Here is a 21,532-nt window from a genome sequence, read left to right as displayed (position 1 = left end):
TGTTGTACAGCATAAGCACACAGGCAGCCAGCAGTATAATCAGCATATTGCTATTTAAAGCAAGCTATGCTGGGAGCAGCCCTAACACAGGGATAGATGATAATCTCCTGGCTGGCCAGAGAATGACATCCAAAGGCTTAACACTCATTGATTAGGCTCTGTGACATGGCAGCAGGTCTCTTGGCCGCCCTGACAGGAGACTGGACTTTAAGCCTGACCAGAGAACCAGAGTGTGTGTCCTGTCTGCCTCTGGTTTGGAGGCAGCCCTCATCGAGCTCTTGTTTACAAGAACAGAAGCAGGTTTTAGTGGTAAAAAGGGTAAAGGAAGAGGGACACGGATGGTGGATTGAACATTGTCTCAGCAGATGGTTGAAGCCCAGGAGGCCATCTGCTGTCATACTGGGTTTCTGGGGAGATTTTCTCACTCCCTTTTCCTTGGATCTCTCAGATTAAGTTGGACTCTTCATGTCACCTCAGTGTGGCGGTGGGGGGGGGCCTGCTGCGTCTGCTGGCGTGAAACTGGCCCGCCGCCTGTATTACATGAGATGCTGCTGTATGACGCCAATAACTGGCAAGACTTGTGAAGGTCACTGATGACTGCAGCTAAAGCAGGCTGATGGGGAATTAAAAAAAAGAGAAAATTGAGGATTCTGTCAATTCAATTGTTCAGAATTGGTTATTCATACAATAAAACGCTACAGTATTATAGAAAATCAGAATGCAAATGTAATGAGAAGACCCAGTCTGAATGAAATCAGATTTTTATATCATGAGTGATTTGGCTGTATTGTGACTGACTTTACAGACTGACTGCAGGTATGTCGGGGGTTGCATCACAATATTCAAATATTTCTTAAGGCAAAACTTGTTGATCTGTGAGCTGGTGTTTTTGTGCATCGTTTTAATATTTTTATTAATTGAGCAATTCAGGCCTAAGATTGTAGTCTAACTTTGGTTGATGTTTGTCTTTTAGATCCTCATTTTCTTCCTTTTTTTTGCATCTTGTAAATAAAGCTATGAAAAAATAAATGTCAAATTAAACCAAACAATATCAGATTCATTCCATTATACGGTCAAAATTTAACATGCCATTTAAAATCACTTGGGTCACCTTTGGACTGAGAAGTTCAGTGGTGAGGGTTTTATCTTTGCTCGTCCTTCATCCACCATGTTTAGTAGGTTGACTTGTAAAAGAGCTGCATCACGATATGAAGAAAATATGTAATTTCAATACCATCAGTGAAAATTGGAATGACTCAGTTGATTACTCACATTTTTCTCTCTTTTCTTTCATTACCATTTCAGAACATCCCCACCAGTTTCTGAGTCTTATCATCTCAGCCTCTAAAAATAATCAGGTGTGGGTATTAAGGGCAGTTAATCTGCCCACCTGGGATAATGTATTATCAATTTGCACTTGAACACTTGAAATTTAGTTTCTGCCAAAGATTACATCCAGGAAGTCTGTTGGAACTTCAGTATTCCAAGTCATTTTGCATTCGCAATTTTGTTTTAAATAATTTTGAAAATCTACTTGCAGTTATGTTTTGCGGCTGCAGTTGTTTATATGTAGACAGAACAGGTCTTTCTAACACCTGATCTAAATCTCAGTGTTTTGCCTGTCCTTTGATGAAAGGATAGGAAACATTGTTGTTTAGCCTATCCTTTGATGAAAGGATAGGCTAAACAACAACTTGAGGCAAAACTTAATTATTTGTTGTTAATGAAATTGGAAAGCGCTGTTCTGTTTGGGCTTCGACACACTGTGGTGGCTATCCTGCAGAAAGCTACATGTAGGGGTGGTAAAGCTCCATGATATAAGTAAGATATCACATAATATAAGATAATCTGGTATATTGGATATCATATTATTTAATATAAAAAATCTCATTTTGGCTTCATCCAACCAGTTAAATTAAATATTGGCACACAAAACATGGACTCATGACACCAAGACTACAAAAGACAATATATACACAAAGGGTTCTTTGCGATTCTAATATTGAACAAGTTAACGATATACTTTCATGCTACACTGCAATCGTGAGATGTCGCAATGTTTGTAGTCGGTGGGAAAAAGAAACGGCAAAAAAACGATTAAGCGTAAACTTGTCATTATGTTGCAGCTTGCTGTTCTTCCATATTAAGATTTGATTGCTTTTCTACACCTTCATCACCACTGACACATTACTGCTCTCCATTTTGGCATTAAATTGAGAACTTCTGTCCTCAGTATGAAGTCAAGCAAAGTGTAAATTCATGGTCAAACATTTAGTAATGCTAACAAACCTGTTCGCGAAGCCGTCTATGCCGACATAATAAGGTGCCACCATGAAGATGTAGTGGAGGAAAGGGCATCCTCTGAAATAAAACTAAGTGGGTGTTTCACAACATCCTCGACAGCGCTCACAGTCCTCTGCTAGGTCTAGAAATGTGTTGAGCAGAGGGAGGAATACATCGGCACTTCTTTGAAAAGCAGGCAGGGGCAGGCTGATTTCATTTGACGTGTTTTGTGATCAGATGCATCTTGATCCGAGCTCGCTTTTTAAGGGGGGAAAAGAAGCATTACATTTTCTGCATGCTAGCTACTGAGGACTAAAATATGCACCAGCCTTTATCTGTGATGGCATTGGGGGTGCATCGCTGCATATTGAATCGGTAATTATCCATGTGTGAAGATGCTATTGATATGACATGCCATAATCAGGATTATGTTGTTGTTGTTGTTTTTTTTTCCCCAGATTTCCACCAGCGTCGCTTCAGTTTATGTAACCGGCTGTGTTGTTTGGCATCAAATTTATTTTTGCTCCTGTTTTCTAAGCATATTTATGTTGCGCTAACAATATTTCATGTTGATATTGTCAATTTAAAAACTTTTAAAACTTGTGATTGTGGCTGGCAAGCAAAACATTTGTCCCTCCCAAAAAAAACTGTAATGTTCCTTATATTAAAATCCACATTTAAACTTTTAGCTGAACATGCTTTAAAATAAAGATGAAGGCATAGGATAAATATTTCATATTCGTAAGTCTCATTAGGTTTCTATGAATCAGAGCAAGCTTGGTGCCTTTGTAAATGTCACAAGAAGGGGGAAAAAAATCATAATGCAGAGTTTTGCTCCAGTAATTTCAGTCACATACAGCAGGAATCCTGCAGTTGAGGTAGCATGCAGTATCCGGGGGGCAAAACTGGGCTTTTAACCTCCTGACTTCATTAGAGAAACGGCATCTTTATTGCACTGAAAACCCAGGTGGTTTGCTGTAATGAACAGAGCTCTTCTGTTTTGCTCAGTCAAATCTGTGATTTTCCATACTTTTCCATAAAACGTCTAGTTTATATCCGGCCTTGTATGTTTGGCATATGAAGAGGATTACACACAAACGGAGACATACTGAGACTTTCATTTATTCTTTTTTTTGCAGTATAGGCTCGGTGATAGATTCTGTTTTGGTTCCGACTTGAAATTAGAGAAGTGTTTCATTTTAATGGTGTCATATTGTGCAGCTGACCTCCAAATCTTCTGAACTAGAGGAAGTCATTTTCACTTTTCAATTTGGAAAAGAGAAGATCTCCCCCCCGTTTTCTTTTCTCATTAAAAATCCAGCTGTGTTCATTTCGGCGCTGGTAGGGGAAGGTGATAAAATATAATTTGTTCAAATTCAGCAGTGAGTAATTTTCCTTCTATTGCTCAAGTTCTTGAAGTGAACAAAAATACAAACTTATTTTTTTGAAGCACGTTGATCGGAGACGGCGGTCAGCATGTTTCCTATTGGATCATTGTTTGGACCATTTGGGCTGCTGGGTGTTCTGGTTTGGCGCATGTCTAATCAAGAATGAAAATGTGAAACAAAAAAAGTAGCTTTGTCTTGAACACATTTTGTTTGTTCCTAAATATTCAATCTGCTTGTGCCACTGCACTGGTTTGTTTTGCTTCCTGACAATTTATTAAGAAGAAAACCTATTTCTTAGACATCTGGCTTTAGACTGTCCCAGTGGCAAAGAGACAAATGAGAATATCTTATTATGTAACAAACTCATTTATGTGATGGAGCCTGTGGTTCTGCTTCCATTAGTACCTGAATGCACAGTTGGTGTTTTTTTTTATTTTTTATTTTTTTTATAAGCTTACTGCTTTTTCAAAGCACCATACATGGTGTGGTGACTCCCTCTCTGACCTGCAAACTTCAGACATTAACAGCATTCAAAGGTTCTTTAGTGTGCACCAGTAAAGTATTATATTTCTAAATAGCAAGCAAAGCTGAACTAATAAGAATGCTTCTCGGTATTTCATTTCTATGCGCTAATGTATTTTCAGGTCCATCCTGACCACTTATTGAATGACAGCGGTTGCTTTATTTTCTTCCTTACGTAGGCTGTATAACCTGTCAGTCAGATACTGTTCACTTTCTGTCGGAAATGAAAATTTGCAGCCTCTGTCTCTGAAGCCTCTCGCTGCAGATTTTCTGTCAAACAGGCTGGTTTTCAATTTTGACATTCTGTTTGTTCCCTTTGACCTCACATTACCTCTTGGTCATAAAATTTACGAATGCAGCTGACAGATGAGCAGCGTCTGTTTGGATTGCTGGCCTGGAGCGGATTCCTAAACTCAGGAATCTTGTTTAAAACCAGTTCCTCTAGTAGCTCTGTCTTCTTGTTTTAGTTTTCTTTTGCTTTTTCTTGTCTTTTTTTAAAACCACATAGGGGAGAAATGCAATGTGACTGCAACTCGTTGCAATAAAAAGCGCATCTAGAGTCTCGGTCAAAAGTGTGTGCTTTTATTCACACTTTCTCTCTGGACATTGTCTCGGCTTTAAAATGTCTTTTGAACATAATCACAGTGCTGGAAAGCCTCACTCCCCCTTTAGACCATCATGTTTAGGAACATCAAAGGTGGCTTAAAGTAAATCCTTTACAGGACTTCAATGTTGTCTGCTGTCATTACATGTTATTAAAGCAAAGGCTTGTAATCTATTAGCTGGAGGAACACGTTTGACAAATTTCCGTTGGTTGACATCGGCACATCTAGATTTGTTTTAACGTATTCTTTTTAAGCTCGCAGCTCCATTAATGTCCCATGAGCGTTTATTGGTCTAAGATGAGCAAAGAGATGATGCATGTAGAGACAGAGCAAATTAACTCAGACTTTCCTCCCCTCACAGAAACACACACACACCTGTAAATTATTCAAAGCACCAGATGGGGACAGAGAGCATTCGACAGTCAGTGGGACCAGAATTTAGTCAAAACATCCCCAGCGTTTTTAATTCAGGAAAAATCAATCAACTTAATGCCTTTTATCCCCAAAAATCAGATCACTGGATTCCACTAACAGTTGTGTAAGTGCAGCCATGTGTTCAGTGTTGGCCTTTCGCTTGTCTTCCCCTGCCAGAGCGAGCTGGCTTCAGACATGGCCGCCCCAGCAAAGGTCAGCCTGTGTGTGTGTGTGTGGATGGAGCAACAGCAGTGATCTGTATAATGGGTTTTGTTGTTCCCAAAGCAGATGAAGATGGAGATTAGGCTTAAAGGGGACAGCAAATTTATTGGGCTTTAATTTCTCAGCAACCCATAATCCCAATGGAAGGAAAAGCTTTATTAGCTCATGAATATTTGCAGCATGTCAGGCTGGCTCTCTGCTTCACATGTTCCTCTTCTTTAAATGGTACAGCTTTAACCCTGCATCTCCTGAAATTAGATTGTTTGCAGATGTTTTTGACTTTAAAGGCATCAAAAAATGTGGCATCATTTAAATTTTCAGTACATATTCATAATGAATGCAGTGCTTTACCGTCTAGATATCAATTTGAGATTTGGGTCATGAACAGCAAGTCGGGTAAAAGTCAAATGCAAAAAGAGGGAGAGCACGGAAAACACGTAAGACGGTATTCAGTGAACTGAGATGAGAAATCGGTCACTGATCTCGCAGGTTGTATAAAATCAAATAAAAAAATTATGCTTTTCTCACTTCCAGTGTTACTTTATTACGGTTTTTACAAAGGGGCTCTAAAATTATAATTTTTCCCTTCTGCGTTCAATACTTTAGTGATTCACATATGCAGCCTTTGGGTGATTTTAATATTTCTGAAGTTGGATCACCATTGTATGTAAACGAAGATCATTTTTAGATGATCATTTCTACTTTGATATCTCAAAGGTTCTCATTGGAGGTGTGTGTTTTTTAAATTAAATATACAAAGCTGGTTCTGAACTATTCTTTCTCTTAAATGCTGAAATCTCTGCTTTGCTGTAAATCCAAATAATTTAAAGTCTACCCATTACTTTCCCCAGTTCTCTGCTTTTAGTCTCTCTGATCATTCTTGTTCTAGGAGGTTTTGCAGCAGGATGTTTTAAAAGGCACTCCTGTGTAGAAGCAACCCTTTATAGTGAATTTGCCTAAAGGTCAGATCCCATAATGCACTGTATTGATATTAAAGATGACTTTTACTTTGCTCCAATGGTGAACCTAAGTGTCTGCATGAGATGGAGAATTTTATCTTGCTCTGCTCAAATGTGGCAAGTTGCTTCAGGTTCTTCCTGGAAATGATGAACTGAGAAATCTTGCAGGTCAGTGAACAAAAGCAGCAGATGCATGATGCATTGACCACATTTGCTTCCCAATTTAAATCTCTGCCAGGGAAATTGACGAAAGTATGATAGAGGGAAAAGTAGCTTCGGTTGTAGGTGTTTAAAATGCTTTGCAACTTTCCGATTATTGTGTCTTAGTTTTTGCTCAGGCAATTGTTTTTGTGTGTGTGTTTGTTGGTGCAATTGACCGAAATAGAGGGTGATCTGTCTTCAGAATGGGATGTGTAAAGCTGAGGAGCATTTAGCCTGCCTTAAGTCGTGCTGCAGTTCAACTGGCTCTCACAGGCATCTCTCCCCTCTTGGTTAGAGATGCAGCAAAATTGCTGAGAGGTAAATTACTTCACTCTCTCAGAAAAATGGTGTAACCTTAACGTTCCTCCAACACAGTCACTTCCGAGTTTGGCACCGCTAGCCAATTTTATAGTTTTTATCTTATGCGTGCTGTACATTTAACTGATGGAAAATTGTTTGGAGGCAGGTAGACTTTGGCTTTGCTAATGTGAGGAAACTGAAGTCCTCACATGAGGATTTACAAGCCGACTTCATGGCACAACTGAAGTCGGCTTGTAAACTCATAAAACGCTATCTGGGATTAAATGTAGCGAAGCTCTGTAGCGTTTTACTCATCAGTCATTCAAGCAATGGCAGAAAACGAGTTCACATAGTAGTAAAATTTGCAGCTTGTTTTTGACATCTGGAGTTCGATTCATTGAAAACCTGTTGCATCTTGAAGTTTTCTAAGTTCACATGGATCTTTTTTTGTCTGGACATTTTTTTTTTTTGTTTTGTTTTTTAATTGTCTGGAATTTTATTGAAGATTTGTGTCTTTATCCAAGTGAAAATGAAGTTGAGTGCAAACCCACGAGTGCCTGCTTTGTGTTGACATACAAGTAGAAAGGCGTTATTGACACCTTTGAGATGGAGGAGTGTGCTGATGTGCTAATGGCTCTGAATATCTATACGGATTTACTGAAGGGTTTGTGTTACATTATCACCTATCCCTCAGAGCCTGGGGACTCTGAAAGGAAGGAACGCTGAGACACAGATATTGGGCGACTCTACCTGTGCATGTAGCAAAAAAACAATGTGAGATATGACTCATTTATCAGTGGAGCTCATCTTAACCTGTAAATATTTTGCTCATGTTGTTTCAAGACCCCTTTAATGTGGTCCCTCCTCTTTGTTTTCAACTCTGCAGGGAGCAGCCGATCTACACCACCAGGGCCCATGTGTTCCAAATCGATCCCAGCACCAAGAAGAACTGGGTTCCTGCCAGCAAGCAGGCCGTCACCGTCTCTTATTTTTACGACAGCACACGCAACAGCTATCGCATTATCAGCGTGGATGGATCCAAGGTGTGTTGGTGTGTCTGTGTGTGTGTTTTCTGTCAAAGTGTAACGCGATCGTAATGTGCAAACATTTTAACTGCTTTCTGGAGACAAAGATGAGGTTGTGCACCCGCAGCTAGAACCGAACAGAATGACTCATTATGGATTGTAATGTTGCATTTGAAGCTCCCATTAATGAGGACCGGCGTAGCATGCTGGTGTTTATTTTTCTTGCGCTTTTATTTGTTTGGAAAGGTTATTAATTATTATAGCACTGTTTCACAAAAGGCTCCATAAATCCTGAGCATTGTTTCGAAATGCCTCTTCAGACTTGAGGATGCTGGTTCATCCTTTGAGTAATGTGCCTGAATGTTTTTTGTCTTTTTTTTTCCTTTCCTTGTTTGTTTTAGGTTAGAGTTGCATGGCTTGAAAAAGCCGCTCCACACGAGTTCGGCTCTTTCATATTAAAACTATTTCTTTCAGCTGAGTGAAAGAGTAGATGATGGGTTTCCATGGCAATCATCTCTGTGTGAAAACCGCCGGAGCATTATGACAGCAGTATCACTCAGCTGACACAGTAAGGCAATAGTTTTTGAGCCTTAAATCACCCAGCGTTCATGCAGAGCAACTTGAGAGACAGTGGATTAGGATTACCAACCAAACGTCGGACCGGTGGCTCTCGCAGGACTTCTGTGTGGTTTTATTGGAATGTGGGATATCGCACAGAAAGCCATTTCTGCTGTCTTCCAGTAAGCGATCAATAAATGCAAACCCAAGTGTTCTTCCAATAGATTTTGTATTTTTTTGCAAATTTGACCAACCGGATGGAAGTTTTCATCTACAGGTTGAGCTTATTTTTAAGAAAAATCCCTGCAAGAAGATTCTGGTTTCTTGTTTTGTTGTTCGATCACGTTAAATCCCAAATAAATTAACAGAAATTTGTTGGTGTAATGTGATAAAATTTGAAGAAGTTCAAATGGTTCATGAATATTTTTACAAGGCATTTAGCATCCCCTATATAAATAATATGACAGCCCTGTTTGCTGCTCCGCTGTCCTCCCTGTCTGCTACATTCCCCCACACTCCTGCAGCCGCCGCAGAGGTGTGTCATAACAACTCTGCAGGGAACCATTACATGTCAAGCATGAGGATAAAGATTTATGAAATGTTATCTCAGCTGAGGAGAACGCGTTCAGATTTAGATTTTCGCTCCTTGTTTACGAAGTGAATGTGGCGTCTCTAAGAGCCGAGCAACCAAATTCGAGGAAATGTTGAGTCATCGAGTGTTAAATATAGTTTCTGGTTCAGACACTGTAGCTGCAGGGGGAACATGTCTGTCCAGGGTAATGATTTGTTCTGCTGAACATGACGGACCATCAGCTCACATTTGTCCAGTCATGATGTGTAGGCATCTCACTGATGATGCTGCGCAGCAAGAGGAAGAGCACATCAGCACTTTCCGCTGTCACTATCCCGAATCGTACAGCTCAGCCCAGGAACCTGCAAAGTGCTGTACTCCTTTTTTTTAATTTTTTTTTTTTTATATATGCTTATGAATTATTCTATTTGTAATAGGCTTTCATACTCTAACCTGACATGTAAAGCGACAAATTTATTTCAGGGGTTAACAATCTGTCATCTTTTCGAATGTCTTCGCAAACAATGTGAGCTTGTTAAAACTCGGATCCCCTCTCTGGCTGCTGAGGGCACGAAGAGGGGGAAACCCGACCTAGAAAGTATTAAGTTTTCATTTAACTGGGACTATTGGATAAACCTTTGCTGGGGAAGGGCGTGAAGCATTTCGGATTACTTTTTTTCCTCCTCAGCATTGTAATTCAAGATTATTAAGTTTAAGTTGTGCAGCTCATCATTTTTGTTTACGTCCACTGCAGTAGTTTAAATTGACACATTTGCAGTGTGTCAATTTAACTTGAGTCAATATTTTGGGGGCTTAAACGGTTTCAGAGCACAAGTAAATCTTGATGCATCTTTATCGGATTTTTCAGAAATTAGACTCTGTGCGTGTGCAATAGAACAGCTGTAACCTGAACCATAAAGATGTAGGTGCACAGAAGTTTGAAAAGTTTTAAAAATATGTAAAAAAAAAAACCAAACAAAAAAACCGATAAGAATATACCGTACAAGATTATAACATCAAAATACCGTACCGTTATTACAAAATGTCACTCTCACGACAGCAGTGTTTACAACAATATCAGTGCTGCGCATAAAAATGTGCAATAACAGAAAATGAATAAAAACTGAGTTCAGGTTAGACATGGGGTCAGGCATGTAATGGTCAGGGTTCCGCTATTGAAATAAATGAAAGTCGATACAAAGTCTTTGTGAAGATAGAAAGATCTAATATTTGTGTGCGTTTCATTCTTCTTTTGGTCCAACGTGTGGGTTATTAAATCAGAGGTTCCCAAACAAAAAAACACATGAATGCTATATGCGCTGGATTTTTACCTTAGAATGGCCAACTCTGTTATTCCTATGTCAATTTGATACAGTAGGGGCTTCCACACTTCCCATATGTGTCCTCCGTAACTTTTATCAGCAGTTAAAACTGTTTAATCTGCTGTTAACATGCTGTGACCCGTTTTTCTGAGCCGTCTTCAAACACAACATGAGCGCTACGACGCTCTCGCTGGGTTTACACCTGTGCGGCAGTGAAGGAGACCTGCTGCTGCTGTGCAGAGCTACACGGGTGTGTTGGAATCATGGCAGCAAAATGCAAAGAACTTTTCAGTTTTTCCCCCAAACTAACAGACTGTTGAGTAAAGCTGTTGGATGCAGGTAAAGTTAGCTAAAGATGACTAATATCAATACAGCACCTTAAGCTTAACAAGTAGCTTGTAGGCTACTAATGTTGTCTATATTCAGCTACATACATTCATTTTGTTCCCAAAAAAGTCGATTCCCCCCACCCCCTTAACACACGTCGTTCAACAGGACAGCTATTTGTAATCCATGGGCGGGGGCAGAAAATGTTCGGAAACCACTGGGGGGGCCAGGAGAAAAAGTTTGGGAACCACTGTATTAAATACTGTTTGATTTTTAAAATGACTATAATTCAGTTTTATGGTGTAAACACTGAAATGCTCACATGTATATAGTTGGATGACCACTGAACACAAGTGTTTCCTCACATAAAAACCCAGAAGAACATGGAAGTCTATAAAATCCCTTTCAAATGTATTGCATTTGCACATTTCTGTGTGCTTTAGAGACTCTATACAAGTGATAGTGTTACAGTTTATTGCTGAAAATCTCAACTTTTTTTCCACAATGGAGGTTCCTGTCCCATTCACTGACTAAGACTTCAGCAAATAGGAAATGCCCACAAAAAAACGGACAGTTCTGGGTGTTAAAATGTTAAAATGCACTTGAAGATTATTTTGCCAAACTTTAGTCTGAATCTTGCTGTTCTTTTGTTGGGGTTTTCTTCAACCCTGCACATTCTCTAGTGTAGTTGCAAGGAGGCATTTTTATTTCGACAGTCTACCTCGGTCCTGCTGTTTGTGCATCTGTCAGGCTCAGAATTGTTGTTTTGAGAGGATGCTTCGTAGTTTCCAGAAAGCTTTATTGTTCTTGTGAAGTGTGGTTTTAAAATGGAGCTGGATTGGCTGTTTTGCTGCATGTCCAGCTGTCATCAGAATGAACAGAGCTGTTAAGCCCCAAAACAATTACCAAACAGGATCATACCAAACTCTGTATGAGTTAATCTGAAGCTCCAACAGCAGCTATGTTCATAAAGGCAGCATAATCTGAAACATTATTTACTAGTAAAAATACTGCTCCCTATCAGCTGAATGTCAGGAACTGAATTTCCTCCATATTTGGATATGTATTTTTTTATTATTATTATTGCAGCAACCTGCAGAGCAACATTCTCCTGAGTTTTCAGCTAAAGTTCTGCATAAATGTCCTCAAACATCTCTACAGCTTTATTCACTGAAGGAATGAATGCAGGTAAAGCGGAAGAAAGGATGTACACACATTCCAGGCATGTTGGCTTCCCATCAGCGTAACAACCAGGAAACATTCCCACTCAAACCAATTGAGACCAGACACAGAATATGTGAGAGCTTTCGCCCTCATTTAGATCTTATAGGGTTCAGATCTTTGATCCCATCATCGACTGTAACTAAATTTACCTTCTGAAGTTCACCTGCGTCATTGCCACCACAGAGACATGTGGGCATGCGAGTGCATTTTCAGTCTTTGCATATCATAGCGTGCGTGTGCGCGTGTATATATAGTAAGATTAAAAGATTTGGCAAACATACAGAGGAACTTGTTTGTTTTTTTTGTTTTTTCTCTACTGGGCATAACTGTGACAGGCTTTGCTGTCAGCTTCTTCATGATTTGTACTTTGAGTCATATTGTAATGTCAGGTTGTACATTCTGGCTTCTAAGATCCTGGGGGAAAAAATACTGTGCCAAGTTGTGGGTTTTACTTTTTTCCCCCTTAGGCCTTTTTCAAATCTTCAAAATCATGTCATTTCTTTCCTGCCCATACATTTCTTTGCCTGTTTTGCATGACCACTCCTTATTCTGACTTGTCGTAGTCTGTGGCCCCCTCGGGATGTGGGCCAGCGCTGATCTTGTCTGTGCCTCATGTGCCACTTGATCTGCAGTCCATCTCACCATCCACACAGCTGCCAGCGTCACTCCACTCGTCCTCTGTCACACCCTCCCACTCGCACATTTGCTTGCTCACAATGCTGTGCATTCCTACACGCTAAAATACAGTCAGAGGACCTACGTACCAGTTCACTTGACTTTCTTAAAATAAATAACTTTCCCCAGACATTTTGCTCATGTCTGTACTGCTAACAAAAATCTGTTAAGTCTTGAAAGAAATATTTTTGTTAGAGTAGCATAGTTCATCATGGGGATAAAAGGACCTTTGCTGTATTTACATCGTCCTGGATCCTCTCTTCCCTTCAGCTCACAACTTTTTTTCTTATTATATGTTTTAGATCTTTCGGAAGGGTTTGTTGTGTTTTTTTTTGTTGTTTTTTTTTCCTGGCGTTGATTTGACCAAATTATGGATCATTCCACTGCTAAAGGCCCAGTGATGATTCATTTTTAGTCTTGCTAGATGCTAACGGATTATTTGCATTTTAAGTTATCTTTTTGTGTTTTTCTTTTATTTAAGAGGTTGTGCTACTTTATGCTTTTTCAGATTTCAGTCTTTCAAAGAGGAAACGGGTCCGCAGCATTACAGACCCTCCATTATGCTTAAGTGGTAGAGGTGACTTTTCAGTATTTACCTGTTTTACAACTAGAAGTGGGAACCAAACACGCTCGATCTTTGTTTTCATGATTGCTAAGGAATTTTGGTGAAACTCTTTGCTGCAGTTCTCAAACACTGAAGAACTGCAACGCTGAACGTTCTTGTTCAGCGTTTTTTGCAGTTCCAGTTGTAACCTTTTAACTATTGTTACGACTGGACAGGAGATTTAGCTGCTTTCCTGATTGTTATGAAGATCAACACAGATTTTCCTTTAATGGGGTTGTGAAGACTGACTAGGACAAATAAGCCACTGTGACACATCACAGTATTACCAGAGGGGAAACATGAGCACATGGGTTATTGATCATCTACACAGTCTTTCTCTAGTTAAAGAATAAATTGGTAAATGACTGACGGGCATTGATTTCGTTGTAAGTATTATGGATGCAAATAAATCTAGGATTAACTTTTTGCGCATGTTTTATTGTTTGTTTTTGGAAAAATAGTTTCCCAATTTAAAAAAAAAAGTGAATTACTACTGCAATAAATGAACATGTGTGTAGATTGCACTATGCAGCAAAAAATGTGAAATTTTATGAAGGAAAAGAAAATCAGACTTAACATTTCTACTGATTCATTTGGATATTGAGATTGTTTTATTTGCCAAGCACCAGAATAAATCTCATCTGCTTACAATATTCTTTTTTTATCCTGCAGCTTTAGCCCTGTTTATTTATTTTTTTCACAAGGATAATTAAAGTTTTATCTTATCTTCACACACTGCTTTGAGCCAGCACAATGACCTCTGTTAAATATTCACTTGGCTGCTTTAAAATGAGACGTGCGAATGTTGTTCAGGTTTCTCTTCAGGGTAAACTAGGTCACGTTTGTTTTGTTGAAACCTCTGAAAGGGAGATGCTGTTTTATTTGAGTCTGCCTAGTGGATTGCTTTCTTATGTTTTCTTGCATTTCTGTATTCAACAGTGATTTCGGTGAAAATGTTTTTAACACTTAAGCCACTGAAAAGATGGAGAGCGAGACGGTGGGGGTGTAAGAAAGGACACAAGTCTGTCAGCAGTTTGAAATCCGTAATCTGGTGTTCAGAGCCATGTTGCTATGAGACCAGGGCTGCACTGTGATTAATCTGTCTTCTATTGTTTCCTAATTGTTAGGGTAATTAACATGTGCTGCTTTTAAGTGCTGTTGGATCTTTGTCGTGAGAATGTCCTCTTGTGCATCTTGTGCTTATTTCCGCGTCTCTTCTTGAATCCGGCTTTAGACTCGTCTGTTCACAAACAGTCAGACTTCTGCTGCTTCAACAAATCCCACAGTCTTGTTCTGCAGCAGATGATTCTTACCGTTTCATTTGCTGCTTTGCTTCAAAAGATAAATGTGTACCGTCACAAATAGACGGTGTGAATGTCAGTGGGTCAGCAGCCATCAGAGCATTACGTTTCATTTTTGGATGTTTGACTGTTTTTTTTTTTTTTTTTTTTGTTTTTTTTGGTTTTCTTTTTTAATCTGGACATCTTTTATTGGGGCCGATTAAGATGACATTTCTTTTCATTTGCTTTGCAGTCGTTGCAAAGCTGATTGAACTCCCTGTTGCAAGGGGAAAAGATAAACCTAATAAAGTAATGGCTTTGATTTAACATGTGAATACAACGGTTTATTCATTTGATTACATTTTATTTCAAAATTGAAAAGTCTTTTAGCACTCTATTTGTACTGACCTCCTTTTAAATACATGTTAAAAATGTGTGATACTAATTGGCTGTTTTATCGGTCAGGTTATTATCAACAGCACAATCACACCCAACATGACTTTCACCAAGACATCCCAGAAGTTTGGTCAGTGGGCGGACAGCAGGGCCAACACGGTGTTCGGACTGGGATTTGCTTCAGAGCAACAGTTGACAAAGGTAAACATTTCAAGTGTCTTCACTCAAACCTTTATTTGTGTGTGTGTGTGTGTGTGTATATATATGTTGGAGATGGATGGATAACTATCAATGCACAGCTTTCGTGGTAATCACACGTTTTGAATACAGTATTGAAACAAAAAAGAGGTGTCGATCCAGTATTTGTTTAAATTTTTTATTTCCAAGTAAATAATCTCCTTTGAAAGTAGCCAGAGACATCAGAAGCTGATTTAACTAATCAGAAGCTAAATCACTGAATGCTTGTTTAGCCACTCGTCACAACTTCTATTTCTTGTGTTTTCAGTTTGCAGAGAAGTTCCAGGAAGTAAAAGACGCAGCCAAGTTGGCAAAGGACAAATCGCAAGAAAAGGGGGACACGTTGAGCAACCACTCCCAGGTAAAGAATCTCTCAGCTGCTCGAGGAACTCCTCCCTGTAAGCAACCAATTGCAACACAGGAAATGTCGACACAACTTCAGAAGGGAGAACATTTAGAAATTCTTTGCAAAGACTTATTTTATTATCCAGAAATCTTGACTTCCTTTTCACAAAATCATAAGGATCCAGAGATGAGATGATTGGAGGTACATCATTCAGCTGTCTGTCTGTTTGTTGCCAGCCCAGCTCTCAGGCTGGCAGCGAGTCCAGATGGTAGCATTCAGTCTCAGCCCTGAGACGCAGGGCGCTACTGGACCATATGACATAAATACTGGCAAAAGTTTCTTCATCCCTTCTGTCAGAGCTCACATGTTCAGCTTCCTCACACTGTTCATCTGAAGGACGACCCATGTCTACTTTCATGGAGAAGGCAGAATGTTGGACCCACGTCCAGGTTTTTAATGTAGCAACTGCAGGTAAACTACAACCCTGTCCTCATATCCGACTTTCTGTGTTGTCCAACAGGAGTCTGGACGGGAGACTCCTTCAACAAACCAGGCGCAGAGCTTCAACGGGACGGATGATGAGAAAATCTCCTTCAGTCCAGAGGCCGCTCAGCTGAAGAGCGAAAACGAACGCCTCAAAAGCGTCGTGGAGCAGAGGTGAGATTTAATTTTATGGCAACATCAGAAGATTTGATGAGGTCTGTGTTTTCCCACCTCATAATTTAGATTTTCCATTTAGTTATTTAATATTGACATAAATTATGCACACACACATCTTTCCTTATTGAATTATCCATCCATCCATCCATTTTCTGTACACCCTTGTCTCTTAGTGGGGTCGGGAGGGTTGCTGGTGCCAATCTCCAGCTAACGTTCCAGGCGAGAGGTGGGGTCACCCTGGACAGGTCGCCAGTCTGTCGCAGGGCAACACAGAGACGCACAGGACAAACAACCATGCACACACACACTCACACCTAGGGGCAATTTGGAGAGACCAATTAACCTGACAGTCATGTTTTWGGACYGTGGGAGGAAACCGGAGTACCCGGAGAAAACCCACGCATGCACAGGGAGAACATGCAGAAAGACCCAGGCCAGGAATTGAACCCAGAACCTTCTTGCTGCAGGGCAACAGCGCCACCAACTGCGCCACTGTGCAGCCCCCTTATTGAATTAATATTTTTAAAAAGAAAATTCCCAACAAAAGTTGTATACCGAGTGCAATTCTATTGTAATAATTTCAGCTCTGCTTAGTTGGGGGAAGAAAAAATTGGATTGAAATGAATCTGTATTCAGAAGTAGGGAGGCCATGACCAGCTGCAAAGGAAAATGTGACTTTCTTGTTCACAGGGAGGGACAGATTGTCTCTCTGTTGACCAGGTGGGGGTGGGGAAGAAAATGGAGATATAAACCTTTGAGAAAATAGTTTGGTTATCAAGAGAAACTTTAATTAATGGTTTTTTTTTAATTATTTTTCCTGGATGCTACAGGGAACCACTTTAAAGAGGATAAAATCTGAGGAAAGTTTGTCTTTTCTGAATCTCCTCAGAGCTCACTGGAGCGTTTTGGATCCGCTGGAGGCTCCGATTGAACTCGATGGTTTTTAGCAACTTATTCATGGGTATAATTATTCTAATCCATTGAAATTTAAAATATTAAACAAGCTTCCAAAACACCTTTTTCTCCAAACAATCTGTGGGTATTGGGCCAGCCTGGCACCAGTTTCACCAACATGGTTTGAACATATTATTATAATTATATGTTGCACTGAAAATATTCACCCTTCAGCTTGATTGTTGATGGATGTGAAATAGTTCAGTGTGTTTTATGAGACTGGTCATTTTAACACATGTATATTGTCTTAATGTACAAAATCAACAAAGATATTCTTTAGAACGTCAACAGAACTAAATTCATGAAGCTTTTTGTCATTTTTCACTCCACACAAAGCAGATCCTCATCACTGTCGCATTTTATTTTTTTTCTTAAACCCAAAAGACAATTTTTTTTGTATAAACATTTATGTGATGTCACATTCCCCCAAACGTCTATGATCATGATGATCTGTTGTGTTGACTGGAGCTTCACTCTGTTGGGTTACCTGGACCTCAAAGCTGTTGCCAAGTCAGTGAATTATAATTGCATGAAAACACCAGATGTGGATCCAGATGGGAATCCAGGGACCTCAGGGCAGCAGAGCCAATTAAAATTATAGTAAGCAAAATTTTCTAGAACCGAATATAGGCGGCAACAAAAAGAGGTTCTGCTTCTCCATTTCTTCACCGTCGTTGTTGTTCATCAGGTCAGCAGGAAGGTTTGCAGCATGAAATGTATCGCATGTTTATGCAGCAAGGTTTACAATGAGCACAAATACGGAGATCCTCTCAGCAGAAAGATGAATAAAATGGGCACTTGTAAGGCAGGTTAATTTTTCATGAACGTCTGCTTTGTCTTTTTTTTAATTTAATTCTTTGAGTTGCTGGTATTTGCTCATCTTTCCTCACATCCAATTGTGCTTATAAAACGAAACAGTTTTGCTTCATATCTAATGATGTTTTCGATGCTATTTAAGTGCCATCAGCATCTTAAAGGTTAGACCAAATCAGAATGTTTATCTTTAACTTCACCCCCTCGAAGAAATGGAGGATTTTAAAATTAAACATGTAGTTTACTGAGGGACAAGAACTAAATTTCTCTTCTGTTAAAGGAATATTTAGCTTCTGCAGTGACGGTGGTTGAAACTGCCGAAGGCTGCAGAATGCCGAGGAGCATCCCGGTCGCCATTTCCAGCAAGAACAGAACATGCCAACCCGTCCATGCATAAAGAAACACAAAGTGATGCATAGCAAATGAACATCAAAAACATCCCCAACCTTATTGATAAAATGCAGCCTTTTAAACTTTGAGTGTTCCCAGATTTCCTTTTTGCAGCATAAATGAAATTATTCTGTGCCGTTCTGTCATTTGAGCCCCGAGCGGTTTATCTCCTTGACTAATGACACCTGTTGATACGTCTGCCTCTCTTCCCTCGCAGCAACACCACTGCTAAGAAGTACGAAACGGAGCTTCAGACTTTAAAGGAAAGTAATGCCAGACTGGTGGATTCACTGCAGGAGTCTTCTGCTAATGTGGAAAGCTGGAAGAAGGAGCTTACTGCCTGTCAAGAAGAGAGCGACACTCTGAGGAAAAAGGTAACGCGCTCGCACCGTCCTGTGGGGAAGTTCAAGCAAAACACACGAGCTCATCAATCCTGTCAGAGGAGAAACTGATGGCTCTAAACCTCTGCCTCCAGGAAAATGCAGAATCACTCAGTCTCCAACAGATGACGTCCTCATCAATAATTTGGCTGATGTATTAATTAAAATCCATTCAATAAGATGAGAGGATTGCTCATAAAACTTTGATTTCTCGTAGGGAGGGAGGGGTGTGTGTGTGTGGGGAAACGATCATTAAATTCACCAGAGTCCTGTACTTTTCATTAGTTGCTGTTTTCCCTGCAGCAGAGTCTGACTCCACTATAAATAGAATCATTTCAGTTTCATAATCAATGTGGGCTGCGTTTGCAGCTGGGCTGGTGTTTCCACCGTGCTTTTCCTTTCGCAGCAAACTTTTTCCTTTAAAAAAAATAAAAAAGTCTCAAGGTGACCCAGCTTGTAACGTAGAACATACCCTGACAATAACAAACACTTGCTGCATAATAAGTGGGTGCATGCTGAACTACCTTTCCGCTGACAAAAGAGCCTAATTTTCTCTCCTTTGTTCAGATTGCAGAACTGGAGTCCGAGTGCAACGAAGCCAATCAGGAAAAGCAGAAAAACGCCCAGTTGACCGTCCGGGTGAAGGAGCTGGAGGCAGAGCTGCAGGAGAAGGAGCAGGTGAGGCTGCAGTACATTAATCTTCAAACAGACTCGCTCTACCAGAGCTTGCTTCTCTCAAAGAGCTTGTAAAGCAAGTGGTTTACTACCACTTAAACCATTGTGCTTTACTCAGTCCCCTCGTATGAAGGCAATCACAGCTTTCAGGGTTCCTCTCCACCTCTTAATCCTGCAACACTCTGTTCCCTCGGGAGGTTTTTATACCTCTGGATAAGAAATCACAGGTGGTGCTGGCAGTGGCGAAGCCAGAGGGGGGGCCAGTGCCCCCCCTGTCATCTGATTGGCCCCCCCTGATGATTGACATGTWACAGCACCAGGTTATTCCTGTACATTATTTGGAATCATTCTAAGTCAACCTAATATCTAAAGAAGAAAAACAATAATAAATATATVAAAAGAAAATGTATAAAACTTTATACAAGTCCATGTGATGACATAAATAGATTTTTATCAGGTGCGATACCAGCCTCCTTTATACTCATAAAAACAAGCTGAAATTCTTCTCCTGGGTGTTTCAGTTGTGCTGCGCTGTGGTGCAACTCAAAGGCTAAAGCACTTCATACCTGGTGGTGATGGTAAAACACCAATAAGTTATTTATTGATCCTCCGCAAAAAAGAGGAAAAAACCGAAGAGGGGCCGACAATGTTCGTAGTTTGGAGCAGAGGTTGCGCTAGAGTTTTTTTGTTCTCAGTCAAAGAAAAAAATAATTTTAGTTCCAATTTGTAGTCGTCAAACGAAACATTTATTATTTCTCTGCGAGAACGTTTTTGAAATTGGGTAACATTTCACGAAATGACGGGATTAGAAGACGTCAGAACTCTGATCGTTTCCTGATCCCGCACTGACTTCCCTCGGAGGGAGAAAAACGCAGCAGAAGCGGATCAGCTGCGCTAGGCGCTCCAAAGCCTCTGGTCCGTTAAAGCGTCCAGATCAGAGATGATTCTCTGACAGATATTGTTCTTAGTMTGATTAAYAATGAGCTCCAYGATGTTCTCTGTGCGTAAAGATGAAACTGTCTGCGCACCAAGTGTCAGCTGTGCGCTTGATCACATTCTGGACAGAAACCAGCGAACTGCTCTCTGTTCTTATCAAGACGCGGGTGAGGAGGGAATCTGACATATTAACTCAGTTAAGTTTTTACTGGTTTTGTTTTTAAAACACCATTAATGTAAGCAGTAAAACTTTATATTGTATATTTGGCGTTTGTCATCTCATGTGTGATTAATTGGAGCGTAACGGTGGAGCATTTATGCGCATTTATTGCCCAGCGCACTGCGCTTGTTTCTGCCYAACGGATCTGCACTTTAATTTCTTTCCTCTCTCAACAGTCAGCTGCTATTCCTCTACTTAAACTACAATAAGTAGATCACATTCTCTTTAGGTTTTCTCTGTGTGCTCCAAACTCATTAAATGTAAAGTCATTAGAAGCCCGAACAACAATCAAGCAAATAATTCTGGTCCGACCCGAACTATTTTTACCTGTCAAATTACCTGTCAAAACGGAGCTTCCTAACCAAGGTGTCCATAACTCTTCAACACGCTGTCAGCTCCCGGTCAGACTCATTTAGTTCAGTGTCCATGAGATGATATTCAGAAAGGATCTTTAATTTGATTGATTTTAGTTTCCTCTGCAATGAACTCTTTGCGTAAAGTCTATCATGTCTCCATGTGYGCCAGTCAAAGGTGTTAATTATAACATGTCAAATGACAGAGGGGCTTAAAAAATAACCAAATATTCAGTTTGGTTATTTTTTTAAATTATATATATATATATGTATGTATGTGTGCACACACATTTAAAATTTTGCCCCCCCAGAGGTAGTCCTGGACCCCCTTTGGCCCCCCCCAACTCTAAAAGTCTAGGTCCGCCACTGGGTGCTGGTTCTTTTCCCCCCCTGCTGTTTATTGGTGTCTATCTAGCTAAACCCAGACCTTTACTATGCCTCTTTGTCTCAGTGCACACATCTTGGGAACCACACATTGTCTCTGAGCTTAAGTTTGTGAATGGCTTACTGTGCAAGTGGTTTTATCAGCTTGTGGGCCACTGTAACTCTGATTAGTGTTGCTTACTATACTTTATGATTTCTGCTTCTTTTGTGTTTTACCTCAACTTTGCAGCTGCTTTGAATACCCCTCCCCCCGCCTCTCTAAGGAAGCACAAATATGTAGGTCTGATTTTAGACTTTTTTTTTTTTTT

General features: G+C 40.1%; 1 protein-coding gene across 4 annotated transcripts in view; it reads left to right on the top strand.

The window, feature by feature from the left end:
* The window catches only part of homer2 (homer scaffold protein 2), a 31,165-nt gene that overhangs the window by 4,140 nt on the left and 5,493 nt on the right, over window positions 1-21,532 (top strand). For 2 of the 4 annotated variants that reach the window (XM_008404534.2, XM_008404533.2), the window contains exons 2-7: window positions 7,781-7,937; window positions 14,946-15,077; window positions 15,382-15,474; window positions 15,980-16,116; window positions 18,494-18,650; window positions 19,224-19,334. In XM_008404534.2, the coding sequence (XP_008402756.1) occupies window positions 7,781-7,937; window positions 14,946-15,077; window positions 15,382-15,474; window positions 15,980-16,116; window positions 18,494-18,650; window positions 19,224-19,334 (787 nt within the window). Of the gene's footprint in view, window positions 1-2,566; window positions 2,659-7,650; window positions 7,669-7,780; window positions 7,938-14,945; window positions 15,078-15,381; window positions 15,475-15,979; window positions 16,117-18,493; window positions 18,651-19,223; window positions 19,335-21,532 lie in introns of those variants that run through there. The other 2 variants (XM_017303930.1, XM_008404536.2) reach the window with 2 other exon arrangements.

The sequence above is a fragment of the Poecilia reticulata genome, linkage group LG3 (genome assembly GCF_000633615.1).
Source record: "Poecilia reticulata strain Guanapo linkage group LG3, Guppy_female_1.0+MT, whole genome shotgun sequence".
Taxonomy (NCBI): Eukaryota; Metazoa; Chordata; class Actinopteri; order Cyprinodontiformes; family Poeciliidae; genus Poecilia; species Poecilia reticulata.
The sequence above is the reverse complement of the archived record's forward strand: the minus strand, read 5'-3'. Positions and strand labels throughout refer to the sequence as shown.